This window comes from Remersonia thermophila, chromosome 3 (genome assembly GCF_042764415.1).
Source record: "Remersonia thermophila strain ATCC 22073 chromosome 3, whole genome shotgun sequence".
Classification (NCBI taxonomy): Eukaryota; Fungi; Ascomycota; class Sordariomycetes; order Sordariales; family Chaetomiaceae; genus Remersonia; species Remersonia thermophila.
In genome coordinates this window covers 2,403,895-2,430,354 of record NC_092219.1, presented here as the reverse complement: position 1 = coordinate 2,430,354, position 26,460 = coordinate 2,403,895, and the positions used below count along the sequence as shown (strand labels likewise).

Genomic DNA, 26,460 nt, shown 5'->3' with positions numbered 1-26,460 from the left:
CTGCCCCTCTTCTCGGATTTTTTTGAGAAAAGAAGAGGGAAAAAAAAGACAAGACCTTGATCGGTGCACACCCCCTGTACATTACCGTCAAATGAGATAGAACACCCAGGTACCACGGTGCCTAGCGATCGCAAAATTACACAGCACGCAGCACACAACACACAGCCCACAACCCACCAAAACACTTAGTTATATAAGCCCACCATGGCCGACGCCCTCCCCCCGCCCACCATCGAAACCAACAACCTCACCTACACCTTCCCGGACCACACTTCGGGCGTCTCCGGCATCACCCTCTCGCTGCCGTCGCGCTCTCGCACCCTGCTCGTGGGTGCCAACGGCGCCGGCAAGACGACGCTCCTGCGCCTCCTCGCGGGCAAGCGCCTGGCGCCGAGGGGCGCGATCCGCATCGCGGGGCTGGACCCGTTCCAGGATGCCCTGGCGGGCGACCACGGGGTCGCCTACCTGGGGCTGGAGTGGGTGCTGAGCGACGTGGTGCGGCGCGACGTGTCGGTCAAGGAGCTGCTCCGGTCGGTCGGCGGGGACGCGTACCCGGACCGCCGCGACGAGCTGGTCCAGGTGCTCGACATCGACGCCGAGCGGTGGCGCATGCACGCCGTCTCGGACGGCGAGCGGCGCCGCGTCCAGCTCGCCATGGGCCTGCTCCGCCCCTGGCGCGTGCTGCTGCTCGACGAGATCACGGTCGACCTGGACGTCTGGAGCCGGGCCCAGTTCCTCGGCTTCCTGCGCCGCGAGACCGAGACGCGCGACTGCACCATCGTCTACGCGACGCACATCCTCGACAACCTGGCCGGCTGGCCGACGCACCTCGTCCACATGCACCTGGGCAGGGTCAAGGAGTGGGGGCTGGCCGACGAGTTCTTGCGCAGGGCCGACCAGGAGAAGGAGCAGGAGGGCGACGACGGCCTCGGCGCCACGGGGAACAGCAGGCTGGGAGAGCTGGTGCTGAGGTGGCTGAAGCAGGATCTGAAGGAGAGGGGACCGAGGAACCGCGTGCAGAGAGGACCCGAGGGGTTGACGTATGCGGTTGGCGGGCTGGGCGGCTACGGATACGAGCCGAAAGGGGGCAAGGACGGAGGGGAGGCGGTGGTGGAGGCGGGGGCCCAGGGGCCGCAGGAGTGGGTGGAGGATCGGGGACAAAAATGATGATACCCGACCGGCGTTCAAAAAGCAATACCCGCCCCCCCCCCCCCCCCCTTTCCCTTCCATGGGTTGTATATATGTAGGCCTATGTTGACAAGAAAGAAAAAAAAAGAAAAACACACACACCCAAACGTCCATCTCCCCCGCGGTCCTCTCCCCAACCCCCGGTTTCTCACGCCTGCCTCGCCCTCATTAGGTTTTTCATGGTGTTGTACATGAGCTCTTGAATCCCCGGGAACCCCTTGGCCTCGAGGTGGGTCAGCACCCCCGCCCGATAGTCCTGCCACGACAGCTTCAGGCCGCCCCGGTTGGCGAGCCGGCCCAGCGAAACCTGCGTCACGGGCCCCGCGTGCCGGGCGCGGATGCCTCCGCCGCCGCCGCCGCCGCCGCCGCCGCCGCCGCCGTCCTCCGCGGCCCTGTCCTCGAGGTCGCGCAGGTGCGAGATGGACCGCAGGCACAGCAGCGGCGAGTGCGACAGATCAAACGCCGTGGCCAGCGAGAGCACGTCCGGGTCGCGGGCCGTCAGGTACTGCTCCAGGGCGGCGCGCGCCGGGGCCGGGAGCAGGCAGCCCTTGGCGTTGGCGTCCGACGTGGCAAAGGCGCGCCCTCGCCACAGGCAGTTGCACAGGTCCATGAGGAAGCCGTTGAAGACGTTGATCTGGTCGCGCTCGCGGGGCGACAGCTGGCGGGGCACCGCGGACGACATGACGGCCTCCCAGGCCCGCTTGTAGGTGGCGAGGATGCCGCAGAGGCGCGAGGCGGCGGTCAGGGAGGGGCCGAAGAAGACGAGGTAGACGAGGAGGGGCGGCGGGATGGAAATGTCGACGGCGGGGAGGAGCTTGGGGCCGGAGCAGAGGGACGCGGCGGTTTCGTAAAAGTCCAGCACGTCGAGGTAGGCGCCGACCGTGGGGGCGGTTTGGGTAACGGTCAAGGCGAGCGGGTGCACGTACTCGACGACGTGCGTCACCGAACGGACGGGGAGCGGGTCGAGGCTCGGCGCGGCTTGCACGATGGCGTGCCACCGCCCGAGGAGGCCGGTGTAGAAGCGCAGGAGGGAGAGCTGCGAGAGGGGCGTGTTGTCGAGCATGGCGCGCTCGAGGGCCCGGAGAAGCGGGTGCAGCTCTGCTGCCAGTCAGCGCCGCCGCGAAGCCGGTCCGAGGGGACGTGAGAAGGGATAGTATATCCTCACCCTGAAACTCCATCAGCGGAACGAAGCTCAGCGTCTCGAGGACCTTGTCCCGTTTCGAGGAGCCGTCCCACACCGCGAGGAACTGCGCGAAAAAGGTGACGAGCATCGGCGGCAGGGCCTGCGGCTTGGTCAGCAAGAACCAAAAAAAGCCTCCGAGAGGTCGAGCACGGACGCACCTTGGTAGCCAGCGCATACTCGTGGATCACGTCGACCATGTCGAGAAAGATGTCGGCATCGGCGTCGCCCGCGGCGACATCGCCGAGGCACGCCATCAGCCAGTGGCTGATGCGCGACGAAGCCTCGGCGTCCGGACGGAGCAGCAGGAGCTTCTGGAGAAGGGGGTCGGCGAGCACGGCGACGAGCTGGGTGGGCAGCTCGATCTTTTCCAAGTTGGCGACCAACCGGTCGGCGCTGTCAATCTCCTCCAGGGTGACAGAGTTCTGCGGCAAGTTGTTTTAGCGCGAAACGGGGCCGCGCTTGCGAAGCCAACAACCGTCCTTACCTCTTGGGCGTGCATCGTCCGGACGCTCGGAACGACCGCCTTGACGCCCCTGAGGCGCTGATACACGCCATGGTTGACCGAGAAGCCGTTCCTGACGGCCGCGTCAGCCTGGCGCTGAGCATGCTGCCTCTGGATGTCGTCAAGCCGCTGGGCCCACGCAGGATCCGGGTGCTGCGATGGCCGGGTCAGCGAGCTGGTGCAGGGTTCCCGATGCATGACGAAACGGTACCTTGAAGGAGGCGGCGCGCCCCTTGGTAATGTCGCCGACGACGATCTCGGGGTAGTAGTTCTTGAAGACGCGGAGCAGGCCCGTTAGGTTGGGGTCGCCGCCCGTTTGCCGAGCGAGGTTGAGCCTTGGGAGGAGGAGGGCGTGTCAACCGGTCATGATACGAACGCCGAGGCGATGAAGCGATGATGCGCAGACCGGAACGCCCTGGTACTTACAGCGTCTGTATTCGGAACGGCCGCACGTGCTTGCGCCTTGTCACCAGGGCGAGCAGATGGCACAGCTGCGGCCTGCAGGAGGGGGGAGGGGGGTTTGTAAGCACGCTTTCTGCACGAGTGCCGGGCAGGGAGAGATCGTCGGGGGAAAGAGAACAAGGGAGAAGAAGAACAGGACGGCTCACCTGATGGCCGCCGTATCCAGCAAGTTAAACAAGACGGAATAGGCCCGCGACAGCACGGCCGGGTTCTCCAGCACCGGATACACCATGACAAGCCAGCGGAGGCACAGGGCCTGAAGAGGCAGGGTGGGCTTGAGCTGGCCGTGGCCTAGGGCGCCGACAAAACGCAGCACGACCTCGTCGGCCACGCGGGCCGCCGGGTACAGGTTGCGGACGAGCTCGGCGAGGCTGGCCTGGGCCAGGTGGCTACGGAGGGTGAGCAGGTCGGCCAGGCGGGCCAGCTCGTCGGGCAGGGCCCCATTCTGGTACAGGGCCTGGGCGGCGGCCGTGACGGCGGGCTTGATGTCGGCGGCGCGGCGCTTTGCGGGGATCTGAGAGGCTGTCGGGCCGATGCACGACGACGAGCCATCGTGGTTAGCCTGTGTCTACCTTCTGTCAAGCCCCTTCTCCGCGCGGGCTCCGACGGCGCTTACCCTCCTCCAGGTTCCCGATCAGCGCGGCGAGGTCATCGGGAACGTCCAGGGTGTGGTCGGCGTCGGGGATGTCGACATCCACGTCATGGTGGCTGCCGGGGGATGACATGTCGGAAAGGAGAGGACTCAAGGCCCCGGCATGATATGAGCTTGAACCCCGGGACTCTGACGGAGGAAATGCGTACTACGAGCTCTGATTTGTTACACAACCTGGATTGGCGACGCTGTCTGACGGTGACGCTCCTTGAATCCAACTTTCACCGCCGCGTACCAAGCAAGACGCGTTTGGTGGGTGTGCTGAGCCCAAGGCGTCGCGTAACCAATTAACCAACTCTTACATCCTACAGGCCGACGTACGGTACTTTACCGTACGGTTTGTTACGTATAGAGTACGTGGTACCTACCTACGGCCCGCGCCCTGCTGTGCCAAGGCCCAAGCGTTCTAAACGCAGTAGTAAGAACCAGCGAAAGCCCTCAGCTGCAGCGGCCAAGATGTATCAATTATTGCTGGTAACTCACCAACTCCCGGTCACCTTGTGCATCACGATCGCATGCAGACGGATAACCCCCCCACAAATACAGAGCAACGAACGTTCCCTGAGGTACCCTGGCCACCTACCGTAGGCTTCCATGTCGTGGCGGCTCAGCCCTGTAGCACAACCTGAGCTGCTGCTACCTTACTATACTGGAAGCACCCTGTCCTCCCTGTGGTGGTAGGTACAAGCACCTAGGTACTGTGGACGGCAGGGAAAATGGGCAGCCTGACCTGAATGGACGCGCAGGCAAGGGAGGTGAAGGTACCTATCATGCCGTCTGCTAGGTAGCACAGACCTACCTAGTTATAGGTCAAGGTCCCGAGGGACCCAATCATCGGTGGGCTCACTCGCGGCTCAGCTGTCATTTGCTCGGGGTTTCGTCGCCCGACAAGGCAAAATCAAAATCCCCAACGGCTCCCCCGCCTGTCCGCTCGTGTAACCAACCTCCTTCGTCTGCAGCCGCTCCGTCTTGTCATCACTGACAGTACATTCACACGCATCCACACGCACACACACATATACACATATACACACATACACACACACACACACACACACACACACACACACACACATACGCACACCCCTCCTTTCGCCTGCACTGTGTCCCATGCCGGTGCGTTGGGGGCCGGGCCATGTAGCTCGCCAACCCCCGCGCCGCTGGCGACTTTTTTTTTTCCCCCCAACCAAGAAACCCCGAGGATCCTCTTGACCGGCCGGCCGCCCAGGCCCCCAAGCGGGCTGGCTCTGAAACGGGATGCAATAATACAGCGTACATGGACGCCGTCAGGGGGCTGCACAAGCGAACTAGCTAGGTACCTTGGCTGAGGCAGGTGGCGTGGCGTAGAGTACGGACGGTAATGCCGGGGCGAGCGTGGTCGGATCCGCCGCCTCGACCACCGGCCCTAAGCCGCCCGGGGACAGCCTCCGCCGGTGGCCAGCCTCGGAAGCCCTCCCTGTCGACCTGCTGCGCCGTGGTCCATGGCCGGCCGCGGCAGCCTGAGTGGGCGCACCATGCAGGGCGTCCGCTAATAGCATGCACCCGCATCCCGGCGTCTTCCATTCAGCAAACATTACCCGCGCGCTCCTCGCTCGTCCCACCCCGGGCTCCCTCAGGCGCACACCACAACAAGAGTCCGCTTCCAACCGGCCAATAACGCCAGCCGCTCGCAATGCACTGCATAAGCAGTGCCAAAAGGATTCCTTCTTGTGCCCACACTTCGTCCTCCAAGAACCGTCCAAACCGCAAGCGCGGCAGTCTTTGGCGAGGAGACCTGTCGTGTCCCGGTGCGTGCCTCGCTGCCTGCCGAGCCAGCGCCCATGAAATCCTCTTCCTCCAGTCTCGAGAGCGTGGTATTTCGACGCACCGCACGGCTGACGGGCATCGGACGGAGCCGTCCTTGGGGAGAGACGTGCGTCCCCCAGAGCACATGGACATACGTGGTTCCGCTTCCATCCTCCTCCCCTCCCCCCCCCCCTTCCCACAGGCCTTTGTCTAGCGATCCGAGGGTAAATAGGAGAGCCACGAGCCCACCTCGAACTCCTTGATAACCCACCCCGGCTTTCGCGCGCGCCGTTCTTGTCCCTCCACCTTGAATCGCTGCTGGAGCTGCCTGCTCTCGTCGTTTCCCGACGTCTCGACGGCGTGGCCGACCCGGATGTCCCCCCTGGAGTGCTCGCTCTTGCGCATCATTGCGGCCCCGCCGATCCTGGACCGGGACGCAAATCCTTGGGCAACCCCGGGTGTCTGGCCGCAATAGCCGCCGCTCCATGAGCTCGTCGCAGCCAAGCCGGGATACATCCTTCAACAACCCCCCAGAACTCGCGGCCCTCTGACCGCCCCTCTGTATTGGTTCCCGTTGGCCGGGACGCTCAGCTTCGGACCCAGCCCTTTGCCACCGAGGCCTCAGGAGCCCTGGTTGCCACCACGCCGGCGAGGGTCCATCGGTGCCGCGTGGCCGGGAGGCTATCACAAAGGCCAAACCCGGCTCGCGAGGTCATGATCTCGTGGCTGCCAGCTGCATCGTGGCCTCCCAGCGTGAGTGACCCTCTTGCCGTGGTCCTCCCCCTCTTCAAGCACGGCTTGCCAGTGACCTGACATGACAAAGGCCCATACATCCCCTCCTCATTGTTGTCTTCTCATCCCGTCTCTCAGCGTCGGAACGTAAGGAATGCTCTCCCACGCCGGCGCCGTTCTCCATGGGCCCGACATGGACCCCAAGGCGCAGCCCGCCGTGACGTTGATACAAGACGCGCAGTCCCTGATGCCGCTCTCAAGCCACCTCAAGGACGAGGATGCCATCCTGCTCCTGACCCCCGCGCTCGTGCCCCATGTGAGCCCCCTGAACCAGGACCCGCACGCTCCGACCAGCGATCCCTTCGAGCCGTTGGGCAGGGCCCTGGCAAAGCACCACCCCCGGGTCCGCCACGTCCCGTACGTCCCGCGCAACGGCATCACCGAGACCCACGTGGTGCACATCCGGCTCGCGGCCGCCGTCGTCTTTGTCATCTCCGGCCCTCCTTGCTACGGCCAGCCCTCGCAGGTCGGCCTGGCCGAAATCACAAAGTCCCTGTCCGACCAACGGCCCCACGTCGTCGTGACGTGCTGCGAGATGCAAGACGTAGGGGCCCTGGACACAACCTTCTCGACCGTCATCGAAGCCCCCGGCTTCGCTCCCTCCACGATGGAGGCCGTTGCTGACGTTCTCTTTGGAAACCCGCCGGCAGCCCCCGATCCGAGCGCCCACGTCCTCCTGCCGCCGCCCCAGCCCTGGCGCATCGAGCCATGGCACCCGGACCGCGACGTCGACGGCATTGTCGAGCTCTGGCGGGAGTGCTTCCCAAAGCAGTTTCACCTCGCTCGCTACCAGATGCAGTCGGTGCTTCGTCGGGACGGGTACGCGATGCACTACGTCGTGCGGGACTCGGGAGCCGCGGGGATCGTGGGCTTCTGCGCCACCTACACGACGTATGCGGACCGCGACGGCGAGCGCCTGCTCGGCTCTCTCGCCGCGCTCGTCGTGCGCAGCTCCCATCGGCGCCGGGGGATAGGCCTGAGCCTGCACGACCATGCGCTGCGCCAGCTTTCGAGAACCCGCGGCGTCTGCCGGCTTCAGCTCGGGAGCACGTTCCCCCGGCTCCTGTGCGGGCTTCCCAGGGGCTCTCCGGCCGAGGGCTGGTTCCGGAGACGAGGCTGGCCGATGCATCCCTTCTCCTCGGCGCCCGGCGCCGGGCACGACGTCGCCGACTGGCTTCTGCGGTTCAAGGACTGGCCCGTCGCGGCCCCGGCGCCGCTGAACCTTTCGTTCCGCCCGTGCGAGTTTCACGAGTTTGACCGGGTCCTGGACTTTGTCGACAGGGAGTCGCGGCGGGCCGGGCACATGGGCTGGTACGACCAGTACGCCAAGCTCGCGGGGTCCATGAACGTGCGCGACATCATCCTGGGCCTGGAGGGGGATGCCATCATTGCGGCGGCCCTGACGTACTGCAGAAACACGGGGAGCCCGGCCGCGGAGGATCTGCCCTGGGCCGCGACCCTGGGGGAGCATGTCGGCGGGGTGACTTGCATTTGCGTCGGCGGTCAGTGGCCCTCGCCCGGCGTTCCGGACCCGGCGTTTCCGGTCTCGCACAGCTGGCTGACCCGTACCGCAGACGAAGTGCCAAGCGGGGCGCACCGGCGGGACGCCATCATGATACGCCTCTTGGATAGCTGCATCCGTCTGTTGGCGGACCAGGGGATGAAGAGCATGCTGGTCGACGCCATGAAGGGCGGGGAGGAAGGGTTTCAATCCATGGGTGAGCCGCGCCCCGCGAACCTCCTCCACCTGTCCGCCTAGCTGCGCCGGACAGGCACTCGCTAACCCTCGTTCCAGGATTTCACATCTGGGCTAGGTACAGGGACGTTTGGCGGAACGCTTAGGGCTTGGGTGACGGGGCGGAACGGGGGGGGCATCGTTTGGCGTTTGGGGCCTCGGAGCAAGGGGCAGCACAAAAGGACGTTGCCGTGGAAGGCTTGTTCATAGGGACAGGGCGGTCGGTGTGCTGCACAACAGACGTCGAGTGGCACGTGAGCATCCAATGACCATGCGAATATTCCCACGAATACCTTTCTTTGCCTTGACCTGACTTACTCCATCGCTTTGAAAGGGTCCCCCCGTTTGGCTGTCATGTCACCCACCAACCAGCGGGGACTGGGCAGCCCGAGGCCTGCCGTAGAGTGATGGATTGGATACTACACCCTATGCCCCGTTATTATGGGAGGTAGGACGTGGGAGCTATCGGCTGGATGTTTTGGCTGATCCTGTTCATAATACAGCGTAATACTATATCATCGCAGCCACCCTACGAGCCCACTCCGTGGGCTGCTGTTCCTGTTGTTCCTGCTGCTGCTGCTGCTGCTGCTGCTGCTGCTGCTGCTGCACGGACTCCCTACAGAACCATGTGCTGGACTGCAAAGGAGCGGACAACACTGGCCGGAGTACGAGCTTCGTGTGCGGGACACTGCCCCAAAAATAGCAAAAGAAAAAGAAGGGGCCCATGGTGAGCCAGACGGGAGGGGGAGCGGGGAGGGCGAGGCGTTCGACATGCGTGGCACAGCACAACACAACACAACCACGCGAGCACCGAGTACAACAAAAAATATGATGAAGAAGAGAAACGCAAAAGAAAAAAAGAAAAAGAAAAATGAACAACGTCAAGGAGAGAAAGGACAGCAACCAGCGAACAATCGGGTAGGTAATGAGCAACACGTCAACCCTCACCTCCAAACGCTTCAAGAGCCGTTGACGCCTTGGCAAATTCGACGTACGCGGCTTGACTTGAGCGACCGGGTTGGCCGTTAGATGGAATGACGCATAGCCCGAGGTTTGGGCCGAGTTTGGAAGGATTCAGCTCCGCGTCTGATCTCACGGCCGTCTTCAGCAGGGCGGTGATGGTGGTGGTAAGACGGGAGAAAGAAACATGGCCTATGTGGATGGAAGAGCAGACCAATCAAGCTTGTTTCTCATTCTTTTTTTTTTTCACCTCTTTTCTTTTTCTCCCTCCTTTCTCTCCTTATCCCTTCTGGTTTCTTCTTCCCTTCTTTTCTCTCTTACTTTTCTTCCCCTCCCCTTTCTTGACTCTGGATTCTTGACTCCTGATGGTGTTCCACTGCGGAGCCGATGGCCTAGATAGATTGCCTGGGCTGGACTCAAGACAGGTGGCGGATGTATACTGTTATAGTATCTCGCCGTTGCGCTACTCGAGTCGGCTTGATCCTTGGCAACATGTTCATCCCGCAAACGACCGGCTTGGTCCGTTTATCCTTCCTGGCTGTGATTTTGCGAGTCGGGAGGACAGCCACCCCTTCATGTCCCGCGCAGCCCTGTGCTTGGCCGGCTCCCGCAGCAGGATCTCATGCCCTCCGTCCCCAAACCTGGCTGGATGGCTGGCCTGCGGGCAGTTGAGCAGTCGGTTGGTTGAGATGGCGATCTTTTGGGTTGTAATATCCTGCAAGGCAACCAACGGCTTCTCATAGGCCCCGAGTTGGTTCCCCGGTTCGGTGAAGAGACTGGCTAGGGATATAGGAGGTATGAGTGCTACCAGGACAAGACATCCAAATACCGCGAATGGTACAAGCCTTGAATGGCTTGGGGCCCTGTGTAATCACCGATCTCGCGCCGTTCTCATCCGCCCCCCTCCCAAGGAAACCAGGCAATACTATAGGCATGAGAGTCCCGGCCGTAGGCTGAAGGCACCAACGCAGAGTAGATTTTTCTTTCTTCGCGTCAGCTCCCCATCCCTTTCACATGTTTGCCTGCTCGCACCTGCGCACCACAAAGTTGCGTCTCGCCTTCTCGGGATCTGAAGCGAGCATGCAGCCTAGACGCAGAGGTAAGCGAGTCTCGATCGGATCTGACCGGTGCTGGTCTCGCTTGTGGGCCCTGTATGGCCGGCGGCACATGATGGAGGGCGTGCGTGAGTGAGCGGTCCTCTGCTCTTTTTGTATGTACAGAGACGAGAGCTGGATGCGAGGTTACACAACGGCCGTGTGGGCGGGGAGGTATGGTAGAGGGTCGCTCATCAATGCAACCTGCACGCCTATACGAGAGGTTAGGAGGTTAGTGTGAGCGAAACCGACGAGTGTGGTTGCTCGAGGCAGGGCGTGGAATGTACTGTATGTCTTGTAGGTGGCTAGACACCTAGGGGGTAAGGTAAGAGATATTTGTGGATGGATGTAGCCATGGGTTCGATCAGCTATGAGAAACCCATGAGAGAGAGAGAGAGAGAGAGAGAGAGAGAGAGAGAGAGACCATCAACAATCACATTCCGCTCTTTCGCCCCCTAGATTGTCTCTGAGACGTAGCATTTCTTTTTTTCCCCTTTCGTCTGCTCCTATTCTATTCCCACCCCTTTTCTGTATGGCACTTGCGTGCCGTCGGCAGCTGGTAAATCTTCACGCCCCTTCAAATGCTACGTTTTCCCTACCCCTGGAGCTCGGCTGCTCAGCGTTTTCCACTGCCACCGGAACATGTCAAATCCAAATGCAACCATACCAGACTCTCAAAAGCCAAACCCGACCCTACCAAACGAACAAAGACCCAAACAGCTAGCCAGCTGGCCAGGAACCGCAACAAACTCTCACCCCATCCAAGGAGCGCACTACCGCACCATTTTCCCCCGAGCCCCAGCTCCTACTCCCAGACCTCGTTCAGAGATCAGATCTGTATCATGTCCACTTCGAAAAATCCACCGACTCCACCAACGCCTCCGCCGTTGTGCTCGATGGCCGTCCAATCATGGCCGCAATGTCCACGTTCTCTGTCGTCCCGCTCGACGCGGCCGAGGCCGCCGAGAGGATGCCTGAGCGGTTCAGCGATTGGTGGTCGACAGCCTCAGGACCTCCAGGAGCTCCCGACCCTGCTCCTCCGGCCGTACCTCCCATTGCGCCTCCGATACCGCCGCTGGCTAAGCCGCTTGTTTGAGCTCCTGGACCCGAGCCAGGGGCCAAACCGGAGCTTGAACCCGCGGCCGCGCTGCCCGCGAAGAAGGTCGCGACCGACGAGCGGCGCAGGCTGGTCAGGCTTTCCCGCACTCCCACGGCGCGCTGCGCCGGGTTGATGGGCTCCGGAGGAGCGCCAGACGGGGCTGCGCTGGCGGCGGAGGCGGCCGTCGCCCCGCCACCGGTCGAAACGCTCTGGGCGCCGACCCCGGCGGCGACAGCGACAGCAACGGCGGTGGCAGGCGCGGCGATGGCGCCCTGCGGAGGATTCGCCGCCGGGCCGCCATGGGCACCGCCGGCGGCCGCCGTCTTTGGACCGTAGCGGGCGCGCAGGGCATTGATTTGCCGCAGCCGCTCGCGCCACGACGAGACGTGCTCGCCGCCTTCACTATTGGCCCAGACGAGCGAGAAGACGGAGGCGTTGAGGGCGAGCAAGCGCACAAAGCTGGGCAGGGCCTGAAGGCTGACCATTTTGGGGTCGGCGGCGGGCGAGATTTCCGGGAAGCCGACCTGGCTCATGACGCGCACGGTGCAGAAGCGCGTGGTGCCGTCGTCGTCCGTGGAGCGCGCTTCGACAAAGGAGCGGTGCGGTGTGGGGGTGATGACGATGTAGACGTAGTTGAACTGGGACGGGAACATGTCGAAGCGGAAGGGCAGGCCCGAGTCGTTCCATACAATGTTGACATAGTCGTTTCCAATGTGCCGCTTTTTCATGTTGCATTGCGGGTCTGTCTGGAGGTTGGTCGGCATCTGCGTCGTGACGTGGAAGACAATCTCGGTAACGCGATCCCTCCAGCAGTACGTGTACTTCCCGTCCAGATCGTCCGAGCGATCGAGGCCTTGCGTGTTGAAGGTGGCCCCCTTGAGCTTCGTCAAGACCCCGAGCCCCTTGAGGAACCGGTGGTAATCAGGGCTCCCCGATGTATTGGCCAAGATCTCCGCCTCGCGGGTCTGACCTTCGCCGATGTAGATGACGCCGACCTTGTGTCCGTCAACGGCCGAATTGCGATCGAAGACGCGGATGGCGCGGTCAACAAAGTCCTCGTCAGGCAGCGGGATGGGCCGGATGGCTGGGTCGTAAAGCTGAGGCATCGGGGCCAGCAGCTGCATCAGCAGATGGCTCGGAAAGATGGTCAGTCCGCTCTGAAAGCGCCCTTCCCATGCCGCTGCGTCAGAGCCGTCGGGGGCGGGGAGGTTGGGCGTCGGAGTGAACTCGACACGCAGCGCGTACGACGACGTCCCCGAGGGATACCGACGTGTGATTTCGGCCCAGGACGACCCGGTGGCCTGACGGATCGTTAGAATGCTGTTGCCAATGATCCAGCGCTTCCTCTGAATCTCGCCAAAATACTGCTCCTTGAACAAGGGATCCTGCACCGAGTCGCTGGCGTCAGAGAAAGCCACGCGCTGCATGAAATCGAGCGTGATCTGCGCATGCTCCTCGGTGCTCGCCGAACCGTCCACATCGGTAAACAGGTTTTTGGCGATCCATCCGATGTGGCTCGGACGGTCCGGCAGCTTGACGGCCAAAAACCAGAACGTGATGACGTGGTAGGCAAGCGCGTAGACGTATTGAGGGAGGTCATCTCCGGCGCTGCCTCCGCCAGCTTGCTGCTGCTGCTGCTGCAACTGCTGCTGTTGCTGGGCGAGTGCCTCTGCGTGACTCGTAGCGCCGGTTCCGGGAGTGGGTGGTTCGGCGGCGCCGGCACCGCGCATCGCGCGCTTCTTCTCGCGGACGTATTGTAGGTAGCGGAAGCAGATGCCAAAGACGATGCGGTAGTCGTCCTCGCGAAAGTTGGAGTAGAGAGAGTGGAGGCGGCTGAGGCAAGCCAGGAACTCAAGGATGTGCATGGCCACGAAGGGCTGCGTGATAACCTGTGACATGCGCTGCAGGATGGGCAAGAGAGACTTGCTCACCGACATCGGCAGCTCATGGCAGCACACTGACAGCGCGTGGATACACGTCTTGGCCGTCTTGTCCGAGATGCCGTGCATAAACGTCTGTACGATCTCGTCCTCGTCCACCTTTTGAAAGTGGCGGTGATAGCTGACAATCATGGCGAGCGCGTGGAGCAGGCAGTTGGCGGCATCGGTACGACGGAGGCCCGAAGAGTGCGGCGGGTCCTGGAAGCCGTTGGTCCGGATCAGTTCGCACAAGACGCGCCGCATCTCCTGGATATGGGAGATGGCGTCCCGGAACAGCGGGTGGTTGCTGAGCTGGGTTGGGAGGTGGGCGAGCACAAAACTGTAGACCTCCCAGTCACCTCCGTGACGGATGATGCTAAGAAGCACCTCGAGCCACGGCTTCAGGTCGAGGATGACGAGCCCATTGTCATCAGGGTTCCCATGGCGCAGGTGCGAAACCAGAACAGGGCTTGCCTGCTGGGGCGGTGCTTCCGGTAGGGCATCGGGATCCGGAAGCGACCACAGCCTCTGGGTGTGATGCGGCGTGGGCGTCGGCGTTGATGCCGACCTCACGGGCATCCCTCTCTCAACCGTGTGCCCCTGGTTGAACGAGACGCCACGACCGGGCCGGCCACCGTGGTGGTCTAGTCTTGACAGCCTCGAGGGGTGCGCCGCATCCTCTGCGAGCTTCCGCGCCAAGGACGCCTCGGTTCGATAGAGGTTTGCAGCCAACGTCTCGTTCTCATCCAACGTCGTCAAGAAGACGCGATGGTCGACGACGGCACGGAGGCGGAACAGCATCTTCATGGCCGTGATTCGCGCATCGGCCTCGCACGAATTCGATCGGGCGATGTAAACAAGCGCCTTGTATGCCTTGACGGCCTTTTCGGCGTGTCGGTTCATCATCTGGATGAATATCCGGACGTATCCCCGGGCAACGATGTTGGATGGGCTCGGACCGCCTCCGGCATGCGTCTGGGCCTGTTGCGGCGGCGGTCGGGGCATGTGGGTGTAAACGGGGACGTTCAGTGAAGACCTGGACATGTCCTTGGCGACAACAGCCTTGAAGGCATCGATGATGCCGTCGAAGAGCGGAGTGTCTGCGGTCGCAGCCACTTTGACCAGGAACTCGACCGTCTGCTGAAGCACGGCGATGTCTTGTTCCTCTTGGAGCCCCACGAGAATTCGTTGCACAAGCGCGCCCACTGCATCCTGTGGCACGAGACCCTCGGCAAGACAGAGGAAGTCGTACACCTCAACAACAACTTCCAGCGCGCGCAGCCGAGTAGGAGTCTCACGACCGCGGCCGAGATAGAAGCAGTCCAAAACGAGATTGAGATTGTCTTCCCAACCCACCTCGGAAGGGAGGCAGGCTTTTGTGTTCTTGAGGTGGTCGACGAAGAGAGCCGCCGCCGAATCCGGAAGAGCCTGTTGGACCTGACCGAAGAACTCCATGCATTGTTCGCGTTGGAGGATGTCTGGTCCTCGGTCGGACAGCAGCTCCTCGATGCGCTGGATCAGGCATCGCAGCTCGGTCGCAATTTCTTCGATATCCTTCTGCTCCCGGGTGGTGGCGGGGGACAGCGACGACGCAGAGGAGTCGCTTGAGGGCGGCGGAAGGGACACGGCTTTGACGGCGCATTGGGCTGCGACGGAGAAGATGGGCGACCAGCTCTCCTCAGCCAGGATGGTGTTGATGTTGCCCTCGCGCCCGTCGAAGAGCGAGTTGATCAGCTTGAGAATCTCGGGGCCTATCCTAGTCACGTTCCTCTTGGCCACGTTGGCGAGACCGTCGACGAGAAGAGCCAGGGGGACGGGGGGATAGTTCTTGTTGGTCGGCTTGCCAAGGAGCTTCTTCAGGACCGACAGCGCACCTCTGACGTTGCGTACGTCGTTCTTGTCCTTGTCCTTGTCCTTATCAGGAGACGCGGAGTAAGATCGTAGAAGATCCAAAAGGATCCTCACCGTCGACTGTCCGTGGTGCGACCTGCAGATGTCGGCGATGGTGCGCCAGGCATCCTTCTGCAGGTTGGGGACCACGCAGTGGATCGAGCTCAGGATCTCAATGCACTCCTTGAGCTTGCTAGCGGGTATGGCGCCAAACGTCACAAGGGTCTCGATGACGTGGATGCAAGCTCTCAGGTCGTCCTCGACGGTGGTGTCCATGCAGATCCAGAACACCGCGTTCATCAATCTCCCCACCTCGGTGTCCGTGGCGAACTTGAAGTTAAACTTGATGGCATCCTTGAGGAGCGTGAACAACCGGGCCAAAGCGTTATCCTCGGCCGAAGACGACACGGTGCCCTTGGCGCCCTTGCCGGTTCCGCGCGGGGCATGTTTCCGGGCAGCCCGGGCGGCCCTGGCGGCCTTGTACGCAACCTGGAGCCACCAAGTAAGGAGAGGGAATATCTCGTAGTAAAAGCCCGAGAGGTTGCGGCCCTGGTTCGTCAGATCCTCGAGGGCGGCCAGCTGGAGGGAAAAGTCCTCGGACGGAGCGGGGGCGGTTAACGTGTCAAAGTATTCGCGGCGCTCGAGCTCGGTCGAAGCCGGGTACTTGATACACTCGGTCAGCAGCTCCCAGGCGACCCGGCGAGCGTCGGCAGGCTTTGACGGTTCGATCAAATCTTTGGTGGCATGCCAGATATCGCGAACCTGTGCAACGAGGTCAGAAGATTGGACAAAAAGCTACGATGGCATCGGCCTTCGGCTGCTGGTACGTACGGGGGTGAGGGGAGATTCGGCAATGGCAAGCCGTAGAGAGTTTGCCGCGGCTACCCGCTCGCCGAGCTGGCCGTTCTTCAGCTGGTGAAATAGCTCGGCCTGCTCGGACGAAAGGCCGTAGGGAGCGGGCGACGGCGGGCCGGCATCGGACGGTTGGGCGAGGGACTGAGAGCTGGCTAGAGAGAGGAAAGGTTGCTGAAAGACGGGAGGGGACTTGGTCAGCCTCGAGCCGCCCGTCAGGCCCTTGAAGACCCCAGCAAGTCCTCCACCGCCACCGCTGCCCTTGGGCGCCTGCGGCGGATGGTGCTCATCCCCTGGCGAGGTGGGCATGGGCTGCTTCTGCTGGTTCTCCGAGGCCAGGTGGCCTAGGGAAACTAGCCGACGCATCATGTTAGTGAATTGCCTGTTGATGGGAACCGGGCAGTGGAGGATAGAAGGGCTAGGGCATCGGAGAGAAAAGACGAGGCCAAAGCCACGACAAAAAGCTTTGTGCCGTTCCGCATGCTATGTGGTCAAGGGAAGGTGGCTCTTCGGCACAGGAACATGCAGAAACATGCAGCAACCGCATGCAAGCCCCAGCGTCGGGGATCAGGCAAAGCAGCGGAAGACGTCGGCGGCGGGTGTCTGCAGATGCCCCGAGACGGAGCCCATGTGCGGCATAAGCCGTTGGGCGCCGGGAACCGGGACGGGATCTCCGAGCAGGATATCCAAAGGAGAAAGGGAGGGAGGCAGAAGCCCGAGGGAATAAGACGGAGCACGGGCGGGCCCGGGGGGGGGGGGGGGGGGGACAGGAAACGGGGAAAGACGTGAGACCGATGTGAGAAGTGACTGACTTATCACCTACACTCCGCAGAGACACTGGTTGCATAAACACAACGGGCAACGAAGGGCCGAAATCTGGCGAAGGGCGTAGACGCGGCCCAGGAGCAAAGGACAAGACGGTCGGCAGGGCTGTCGACGGTGGGCTATGGGGTGATGCCAAAAGCTTGGGGCTCGTGGACGGAAAACCAAGGGTGATATGCGGTTTTTGCCCGCGATAAGTACTCGGCTCGATCTAAGCGGGACACCGACAGTCACCGTGATATTGACCCTGGTCCTGCGCCCGTCTGAGTCGTTTCTTGGACGAAATTTGGCGCTGCGGCCCCGGGTAGCACGGAGGACGGAGCCACGGTCGAACGTTCGTCTCTGCTGTCGACAAGCGCCAGGTCCGGTCGGAGGGCCCAACCGGGTCTGCTGTCGGATACACGAGGACGACGCAAAGACGGCGTTCTGTGTAACCCGAGAAAAAAAAATAGGGAAAAAGAAAAAGGTTTGAACAGTTGCTGGACGGTCCAGTCAGAGGTCGGAGCCGCAAAGAGGACGGAAGGTTGGTCTTGGCCCGGGATCCGTCAGGGCGCAGGCCGTCATTGGCGAGCTCTGGCTCTGGGCACTGACTGTAGGCTGCGGCCGTTGGATGCCGAAGTCCCGTCGCCAGATGCTAAGCTACCTAGGTCAGGTGGTGAGGGCGGTGGGGTGATACGGGTGAGTTCAGTTGGCACCCCGGGTTTCAAGCGGAGGGAGGGATAAAAAGCCGGAAGTCAATGGGCGTGAATGAGGCCTGCTGGGATCCCGAAAATCGTGCGGCCTGATGGGATTTAGAGACGCATGCTGGGATCCAAAATAGGGAAAAATGAGATTCGGCTTTACAAGAGCCCGCCCAGCTATGAGCTTAGCGGCTGTGATGGAGTTGCTCCTCTGCACGGACGAGGTCTTTACTTGTAGGTGGTGAGGCTCATGCAGACTCTCCACCGCTGCAGAGCGGACTTGGTACCCATAGCCGTTCAAAATGGAAGGACGATTGTGGAAAAAGTGGAATGATGGAGATCAGATCCCCTGTAGCCAGCTGATCGAAAAATTGCCAAGGTTTCGAAGCCCACTCTTTTTTCCCTCCCTGCCTAAGAACGGAAATGACCCACGAACCCCACCTTCAGCACTGTTTATCGATAAGCCTGTGCTCCGTTTGGTTCCAGAAAGTCGCAAGAAATGCCCCGGGAGCTCCCCTCCTAGCTCGGCAACCGCCCTGCCGTTTCTGGTGTTTTGTTTTCTTGCTTCGACTTCATCAGATTTCACATTTCACCCTCCCTCCCGAGACTCTTCGGTCTTGCCATCCACAACGTCGATCGCCCAAGAAGAAACACGCCCGCCATGGCTGCAGGACTGGATCATATTGCACAGTTGCTCAACGCAACGCTGGATCCGCAGCACCATCGAAAAGGTATGTGCCGTCTTGTGTTGATGTTTGCGGTGCGGACCCCTTGATCCTTTGGCGCCATCTCGACCCTGCCCTCCCGCCTTGCCTCTCAGATTTCCCTGGATCACCCTTCAATGCGAACGCGTCCGAGAAGAGAGTTGGGATGGTCTAAGCTAACGCGTCTCGCCTCGCAGCCGAAAACGCCCTCAAGGAGGAGGCCAAGAAGCCCAACTACTCTCTGCTGCTCCTCAGCATCGTCAGCACCGCTGCCCAGCCTCTCAAGACCCGCCTTTCCGCCGCCCTCGCCTTCAAGAACTTCATTCGCCATAACTATGTGGTGCGTGCCGTTGGATCGCACACAAAGACAACAACACCCCGAGATGCTGATGCCCCGAGCAGGACGAAGAAGGCAAATACAAGCTTCCCGAGCAGGAGGTCCAGACCATCAAGCAGGAACTCGTCGGCCTCATGATCTCGTCCCCTCCCTCAATACAAACCCAACTCGGCGAAGCCATCAGCATCATTGCCGATTCGGACTTTTGGGAGCGTTGGGATACCCTGACAGCGGTGCGTGCCAGCCGTGGTCCTTCGCGATGCCGGTCCTTGGCAAACGCCCAACGCCTTGCTGACCTCTGCCCCAGGATCTCGTCAAGCGGCTATCCAACACAGACTACAAGGTCACCAATGGCGTCTTGGAAGTGGCCCACTCCATCTTCGTTCGCTGGAGGCCCCTCTTTCCCTCCAACGACCTCAACCGCGAGATTCTGCATGTCGTTGACACCTTTGGCGCGCCATTCATCCAGCTCCTGAGCGTAAGATTCCGGCCTTGTGCGTCTTCCCGTCTTTGCGCAAGCGCTAACAAAGACGTTCCAGATTGCCGATCAGCAGATCGAAGCCAACAAGACCAACGAGGGGCCGCTCAAGGGATGGCTCGACACCATGAGCCTGCTCGTCCGCATCCTGTACGATCTCTGCTGCCAGGACATCCCGCCCATCATCGAATCGAACCTGCAAGCCATCACGGTGCTCCTCCACAAATACGTCACGTACACGAACCCCATCTTTGATGGCGAGGAGGACGAGGCCACGCAACTCGAGACCCTCAAGTCCGACATTTGCGACGTGCTGCAGCTCTTCACCAACAAGTACGATGAAGATTTTGGCCGTTACGTCCAGGAGTTCACCAACAATGTCTGGAACGTGCTGTCGAGCGTCGGCCCGGAGAAGCGCTACGACAACCTCACGAGCAAGGCCCTCCAGTTCCTAACGGCCGTCGCATCGTCGCGTCAGCACGCCGAGATCTTCAACAAGGAGGAGATCTTGAGCACCATCGTCGAGAAGGTGATCCTCCCCAACGTGGCGCTTCGGGAATCCGACATCGAAATGTTCGAGGACGAGCCCATCGAGTTTATCCGCCGCGACCTCGAGGGATCCGACACGGACTCGCGGAGGCGAGCCTCGACCGACTTCCTGCGGAAGCTCCTCGACCACTTCGAGGCGCTCGTGTCCCAGGTCGTGTTCCGCTACATCAACCACTACCTCGAGGCTGGCAAGTCGGACTGGAAGGCCAAGGACACGGCCGTCTACCTCTTCATTGCCATTGCCGCAAAAGGCGCCGTCACGGCCGCTCACGGCGTCAAGACGGTCAACAGCTACGTCAACGTCGTCGAGTTCTTTGAGCACAACGTCGCCGCCGACCTTCTCGCGGAGAACAGCGCCCCCATCTCCAAGGTCGACGCCATCAAGTATCTGTACACCTTCCGCAGCCAGCTCAGCAAGGAGCAGTGGGTCACGGTTATGCAGCCCTTGATCCGCAACCTGGCCTCGCCCAACTATGTTGTCTACACGTACGCGGCCATCGCCGTCGAGCGCGTCCTGTTCCTGACGGACGCCAACGGTCAGCACCTGTTCCCGCGCTCCGACATCCAACCCTTCGCCAAGGATCTCCTTGAGCACTTGTTCGCCCTCATCGAGAAGGACACGTCGGCCGCCAAGCTCCAGGAGAATGAGTTCCTCATGCGCTGCATCATGAGGGTTTTGATCGTCATGAAGGACGGCATTCTCGACTGCGGCGCCGAGAGCGTTCTGAACCATCTGATCAGCATCACCAACGTCATCAAGGAGAACCCCAGCAACCCGCGCTTCTACTACTACCACTTCGAGGCCATCGGCGCCCTCGTCCGGTTCTGCAGCAACTCGCCCAAGCTGGACATGCTGGCCAGGCTGTGGACTCCGTTTGCTGCCATCCTTAACGAGGATGTGTCTGGTAAGTTGGCCTCCTTCTCGCGGGATCATTCTGCGTCTAACCATTGGGCTTGTAGAATTCGTCCCCTTCGTCTTCCAGATCTTCTCTCTCCTCCTTGAGCTGAACCCGTCGAACCAGGTTCCCGGCGACTTCAAGACCTTGATCGAGGCCGTCTTGGCGCCCGGCCCTTGGGAGACGCGCGGCAACGTTCCTGCTCTCGCAAGGTTCATCGCTGCCATCATCCCCAAGGCTGCCGATGAAATCCGGGGCACCAAGAAGCTGGAGCCTTTCCTTGCTATCTTCCAGCGTCTCCTGGCTGGCAAGAAGACGGACCAGAGCGCCTTGGATGTTCTCGAGGCCATCGTCGGCACCTTCTCTGGGTAAGTGGCCCCCTAATCCTTTTTTTTTTCTTGCTTGCCCTAACAGGCCTCCCAGGGACGTTTTGCAGGAGTACTTTGGCACCATTGTCACGCTGCTCTTCACCAAGCTGCAGCAGAACCCCACCGACTCGTTTAAGTCTCGCGTCACCCGCCTCTACCACCTCGTCTCCGCCCGGGCCGGGGAGCCGGGCAAGATGGGCGCCGACTACTTCATCAGCCACGCCGAGAGCATCCAACAAAACGTCTTCACCCCCTTTTACCTTACCATCATCCTGCCGACCACGGCCCAGTTCGCCCGCCCCGTCGACCGTAAACTGGGTGTCATATCGTACACCAAAACCCTGTGCGAGTCCAAGTCGTTCGCCGAACGTTACCAGAAGGGCTGGGGCTTCACCTGCAACAACCTGCTGGATCTGCTCAAGAACCCACCACGTGTGGCGGCCGGGTTCGGCGATGAGGTGGTCAACGAGGCGGATGTGGATGACATTGGATTTGGCATCGGCTTCACGCCGCTCAACACGTGCAAGCGTGGCGCCCGTGACGATTTCCCGGAGATCTTGGAAGTCGATAAGTGGGTCGGGCAGTACATGAAGGAGGCGAACGCGCGCCACGGCGGGTTGGTTGCCAAGTTTGTGGAGGAGAGGCTGACGCCCGAGGCGAAGGCTGCGTTGGCGCCTTACTTGGCGTAGAGGAGTCGAAGGACAAGGAATGCGCAAGGGGGGTGCCCCTTGATCATCTGGGTTGGGGTTAGAAACCATACCCTGGTAAATGAATGGGTCGTGGGGGGTAGAGGGAAAGCCGGAGGGCACCCGAGGAGGAAGAAGGCGAAGACGGGGTCACAGTCATGGATGTGCTTGTTTTGGGGGGGGGATAGGAAAGAACGGGAAAGGACATCAGCGTAAGACACAACGTCTCCTTGCCAACGTTGGAATGATGATGATTATGATGATGACGATGAGTGTTTGGAGCTGGGAGTTGGGGGCTGGCTGCAGTGTGGCTACCCAATGTCTCAAGGATTTGGAACACGGACGTTCTGGGAATGAGGCATGAGTATCGCTCTCGCCGGTGGATTGTGAGAGTGAATAGTAAGCGAGGGGAATCGAGAGGTGGAATATGGAACAGGGATCTTGTTGTGGTGCCGCTATGAAAGCGTCGACAAGTTCTTGATCCACCCTGGAAAAGCACCCACACTCAAGCTGGCGTCTCGGGTAGCGAGGGTCCATCCTGTTCTCACGGATTGCAATCAGCCCATGAACGTTACAGGCAGGGTTCCGTTCATTCCATTCCAAGAACTATCTCACGTCCTCATTTCTTGCTACCCAGTATGCTGCGCGGGCCCAGCGGTTGCCCGTGCGGAACCAATCAAAGTGAATAGTTGCTAAAAACAGACTTGTGTACATTAAAGTAGACGACATGCAGATACAACATGTCCCGATACCTGTCCTGTATCTCGTGCTCCTCCTCCCGATTCCCCAGTGTGATGTGTGGTGCTGATGATGATGGTGTCCCAACCACCGAAAGCCGTGCCCTCCAAAAATAGAAATAGAGAAAAGTATGCAGATTACAGACAAATAAACGCCAGATGCTCCGGTTCCATGGATGCGTCTCTTCTGACATGGATGAAAAAAAGGATGAAAAATGAAGAGAAAAAAGTGTTCTAAGACAAATAACGCCAGTCGTGCCCATCCAACATCATAGACTGAAAAGCAACATTTGGCAGATGAAATGTGAATGCCGAAGATATGAAGGCGTGATGCGAACGGGACGCTGCGTCCTATCCAGTGTTCATGATGTTTTAGATGAAACCCCCATCACCACCGCCGAAAACCCCCACGCTTCCACGCCAAACACACCTCTCCCGCTCACTCACCGGCGGCGGCGACCTTGGCGTCTGGGGTCCAGCCCTAGGATGGAGATGGTGCAGATGTGGCGGGGGTGACTGCGGGGCGTTTTGCAACAGGTCCATGTCACCATGGCTGACACGGCTGCTGGCCACGCCACCGGCGTTGTTGTTGGTGTTGTTGCTCTGTATTCCCAACAAACTGCTGGCGCCGCTCAGGCGGCGGGTGAACTCGCTGAAGCTAAGACGTTCGCTGCTCGAGGTTGACTGGCGTTTTTCGATCGAAGCGTGGCGGTGGTGGTGGTGGTGGTGGTGAACAACTGAAGGCGAGCCGGGGGTGAAGCTGAAACCCGTGGGTTCGGTGTCAGCTGGGGTGCTGACGGCGTTTACCGACGATCCAGCCATCATCGTCGCGAGGTGGGGTTGGCTGTGCGTCCGCTGAGACATGGCCGGTCTGCTGCGGCTCTTGGAATAGCCTGTCTGAGGGCGAGATTGGGAGGAGTATGCATTGCTCGACAGAGCCATGAATGCCTCGTGGTTATAGGTAGGGGGTGCCCTCGGGGTTTGGACCTGGGGAGAAGCCGGAGTTCGAGGGACACGCTCGTATTTTCCATTCATGTAATCAAAGGCTCTCTGCGTTGACGTCGAAAACGCTCCATCGAGGTCTGCGTCAGTAGCGAAGTTATCGCTGTCGTCGTCCGAATCCGTGTCATCTGAATCTGCTTCCGAGTCACTGTCAAAGGCGCTCTTCGGATCGGAGCTCGTGCTCATTGCCTTGCTGTTGGCGGCCGCTGTTGATTCCGCGTTGGCCTTCGCCTCCTCCGCCTCGCGCTGCCTCCTCTTTTCATCCATCTCCTTCATCAAGGCATCGAACCGCGCCAACGAGCTCAGCTTATCTTCTCCCGGAATCTCATTCTCGGCACCGGGGATGCAGCGGAGCTGGAAAGCCCTATCCAGAATGGTCTCACGAGGAGCCTGCGACGCCCCCGATGCGGAGTCTGAAGCATTCAGAAACTGCACCTGTGTCTGCGAGCCGACGCTATTTTCACGACCGCGGACCGGAGAACTGAGCGCCGATGACCTGCCCTGTGCTGACGTCCAACCTTCGATAAGCTCGCTATGGTAGTCCGCGATGGTCGTTGCCGGGGATGGGAGGTCCGCAGGGACCACACCCGAGAAAGGGTGGTGGAATGCGGCCGGTTGTGGCTGGTGCATACTCGTTTGTGATGAAAGATCGCTCCGCTTTGAGCGCAGGCTGGGGGAGTCGGAAAACGTCAGGGGCCGTTCGCGACTCGAGTAAGTCTGCGTCGAACTCTTCATGGAAAAGCCTGTTCGTGACCCGTTCCCGCTCCCAGGCCGCGGGGGAAGCTCGACGAATTCCCTCGGCCGCTGCGAAAACGGATCGGTGAAGATGGGCGACATTGGCGTCAGCGGGCTCATTGGTGTTCTATCCGGGATGAGCGGCTGAATGAGTGACTGAATGAAGCGGGCCCAGTCGTTCAGGGTCGGGTGCTCGTCGGCAGGGCGGAATAGGAGCGTGATCGGCCCGTTGTCCTTGGCGCTGGCCAACCCAGCAGTTCTGCTTGAGCGACGCTTTCGCGCCTTCTCCAGCTGGGGATCTGGCAAGACATTGACGACCATGGTGGGGAGCACGGGGCCCTGCTTGCGGTAGGACATCATTTGGACCTGGCAGTCGGCAATCAGGCTGATCGGATACTGCACAAGAGGCTCCGTATCACTCTGTAGCGCCAGGTCAGGACGTGTCGCTGGCGTGACGCGGTCTACACCACTAGGCATACTCACCCTGGTCTTGTAGATGGAAAGAAACAGGCCTTCCGAGTTCACCCTCGTGAGGGGAGCCGATACGCGATTTGATGGCGTCCGGCTCGCAGGGGTCGGAGGGGGCGGAGGTAGCGGGGGGTACTCTCTCATTGCGCCGCCGACAACCACGAACCGCGTCTATCACAACCTGTCAGCCCTCTACCCAAGCCCATGCAAAGCAGCGCGCCATCCGCACCTTCCAGGTGGCTCTGGTGATGATGGCCCCCCGGTCCGGAGGCAGGCTGAGATACCCCTCCATGGACTGCTGCGGCATCGTTGTCGGCAGGCTGCCTCTCCTGTCGAAAGCCATGGCGGCGGGACGCGGCGAAAGCCCAGTGAGAGGGGCAGGTCGGTGATGAGACTCGAAGTAAGTAGCCATTAAGGGGAATGCATATCGAAGGCGGGAATCGTCGTCCGAAAGAGGCGTTGAGAGGCTTTCTTGTCGTCGCTGTCGTTTGGCCTCGGCCTCGTTCCGGGAGTTGTGGGGTCGAAGAAAAATAGGGGGGGGAGGGGGGGGACGCAAAGAGATTCGGGATCAATTGCTGATATAATAACCACACCCAAGGGAGTCGGAGTCGGAGTCGGAAACCGAAGGAGGTCCAAACGACGTCGTCGTTGATACACAGCCAGAGAGGCCACAGCTTCCGGGCCAGAACCGTCGCAAACAAGCCTTGAAGACCAACCAGAAAACACAGGGCCGGAGAAAAGGGAAGATTGAAGAGCGGAAACAAGAGGAGATCTTCTCCCAAACAAAACAACGACGATCAGTGAGCCAAAACCGGCCTAGCAGAACATCGACGGAAGGCGTGGAGCGAGATTAATAAGGCTGGAGAGCATGTGGACCGGGGCAGCTGCGGCCAGCAAGACGCCCTTTCCCAAACGGTGAGGGTTGCTGGAGAATCGGGGCAGGGGTGCGGGTTGCTGAACGCGATACGTACCCAGCGGTCCACCCAGACCAACCACAGAGGGAGCGTGTAGCGACTGCGAGGTGGAGCCGCTGGTGGGGACTCCAAACACTTCCATTTCTTCCTTCGTTCGTCCAGAGCTGATCGACGCTTGGTTGAGGGATTCCCCGCCAGACAGAAGTTCCAAGCACAACATCCCTTCATCCACGTCGGACCGCGATCTCTCCACCGGGCGCCCACCTGCTTCAGGTCCTTGTTACTTTGCCCTTTGCCATGAGCTCAGGAACAGGAGGGACCCCCCCTGAAGCAAGTCGTCAATGTGTCCGTTGTGTCTCGGTTCCCCCGGGCGACACGGGGGATTCCCGTCTTCTTTTTTCGGTGTGCATTTTACAAGACGGCAACATGAACATCTTGAAAGGAGAGAAAACTCCGAGGGGATGTTCGGCGATAACTACGCAGTACAGTATGTGGCACGCCAAGGTTCAGCCGGCCATGGAGCTTCCCGCGATCCTAGCACGGACCGCATCGAGCCGGCGGCGCAATACGACAACGAAAGGCATGCCACCATTGAAAGCCGCTCAGGGAGACCAGGGCCAAACCTGTCAAACATTGCTTCTGTCCGCTTCTGGATCTGGGAGCGAGCCTGATGAGGAAGCCCAGTTCCGCCCTTCCCGGCTTGGGGCGTGTTGATCGCTCTTTGTGCCGGTGGGGCTCTTGGTGACGGCCCGGGGTTGCTGCTCCAGGTGGAAGACGATGGGAATGGAGCCTCCGCTAAACCCCTTTGGGCCAAGACTCCTTGGGTGCGTTTGGCGGCCACACGGTGGACGTACGTACTATACTGTGTAGTGTACCACGGAGGGCCATGTGTGACGGGAGGGGCAGCAGGGCAAAAGCGGATACGAATTCCACGCACCGCTTCTTGAGGCTGTACAAACTCCCTAAAGGCT

At 60.7% G+C, this 26,460-nt stretch overlaps 6 protein-coding genes across 6 annotated transcripts; 3 read left to right on the top strand and 3 right to left on the bottom strand.

The window, feature by feature from the left end:
* Positions 1-204: 204 nt before the first annotated feature.
* VTJ83DRAFT_3503 (uncharacterized protein) lies at positions 205-1,167 on the top strand (the record flags this gene model as incomplete). Its single annotated transcript, XM_071009889.1, has 1 exon — positions 205-1,167. The coding sequence occupies one exon, from the start codon at positions 205-207 to the stop codon at positions 1,165-1,167; it is 963 nt and encodes a 320-aa protein (XP_070867381.1).
* A 169-nt stretch (positions 1,168-1,336) lies between these two features.
* VTJ83DRAFT_3502 (uncharacterized protein) lies at positions 1,337-4,060 on the bottom strand (the record flags this gene model as incomplete). The annotated part of the gene is made up of 8 exons (XM_071009888.1): positions 1,337-2,286; positions 2,354-2,471; positions 2,530-2,793; positions 2,856-3,026; positions 3,085-3,208; positions 3,300-3,371; positions 3,482-3,857; positions 3,952-4,060. The coding sequence occupies 8 exons, from the start codon at positions 4,058-4,060 to the stop codon at positions 1,337-1,339; spliced, it is 2,184 nt and encodes a 727-aa protein (XP_070867380.1).
* Positions 4,061-6,658: 2,598 nt separating this feature from the next.
* On the top strand, positions 6,659-8,406 carry VTJ83DRAFT_3501 (uncharacterized protein; the record flags this gene model as incomplete). The annotated part of the gene is made up of 3 exons (XM_071009887.1): positions 6,659-8,066; positions 8,139-8,282; positions 8,360-8,406. The coding sequence occupies 3 exons, from the start codon at positions 6,659-6,661 to the stop codon at positions 8,404-8,406; spliced, it is 1,599 nt and encodes a 532-aa protein (XP_070867379.1).
* Positions 8,407-11,193: 2,787 nt separating this feature from the next.
* On the bottom strand, positions 11,194-16,422 carry VTJ83DRAFT_3500 (uncharacterized protein; the record flags this gene model as incomplete). Its single annotated transcript, XM_071009886.1, has 2 exons — positions 11,194-16,023; positions 16,093-16,422. 2 exons carry the CDS (start codon positions 16,420-16,422, stop codon positions 11,194-11,196), a joined length of 5,160 nt encoding a protein of 1,719 aa, XP_070867378.1.
* Positions 16,423-18,276: 1,854 nt separating this feature from the next.
* On the top strand, positions 18,277-21,636 carry VTJ83DRAFT_3499 (uncharacterized protein; the record flags this gene model as incomplete). Its single annotated transcript, XM_071009883.1, has 7 exons — positions 18,277-18,346; positions 18,517-18,659; positions 18,722-18,889; positions 18,964-19,134; positions 19,196-20,588; positions 20,644-20,947; positions 21,003-21,636. 7 exons carry the CDS (start codon positions 18,277-18,279, stop codon positions 21,634-21,636), a joined length of 2,883 nt encoding a protein of 960 aa, XP_070867377.1.
* A 1,106-nt stretch (positions 21,637-22,742) lies between these two features.
* VTJ83DRAFT_3498 (uncharacterized protein) lies at positions 22,743-24,987 on the bottom strand (the record flags this gene model as incomplete). The annotated part of the gene is made up of 3 exons (XM_071009882.1): positions 22,743-24,527; positions 24,591-24,746; positions 24,805-24,987. The coding sequence occupies 3 exons, from the start codon at positions 24,985-24,987 to the stop codon at positions 22,743-22,745; spliced, it is 2,124 nt and encodes a 707-aa protein (XP_070867376.1).
* Between the last annotated feature and the right edge of the window lie 1,473 nt (positions 24,988-26,460).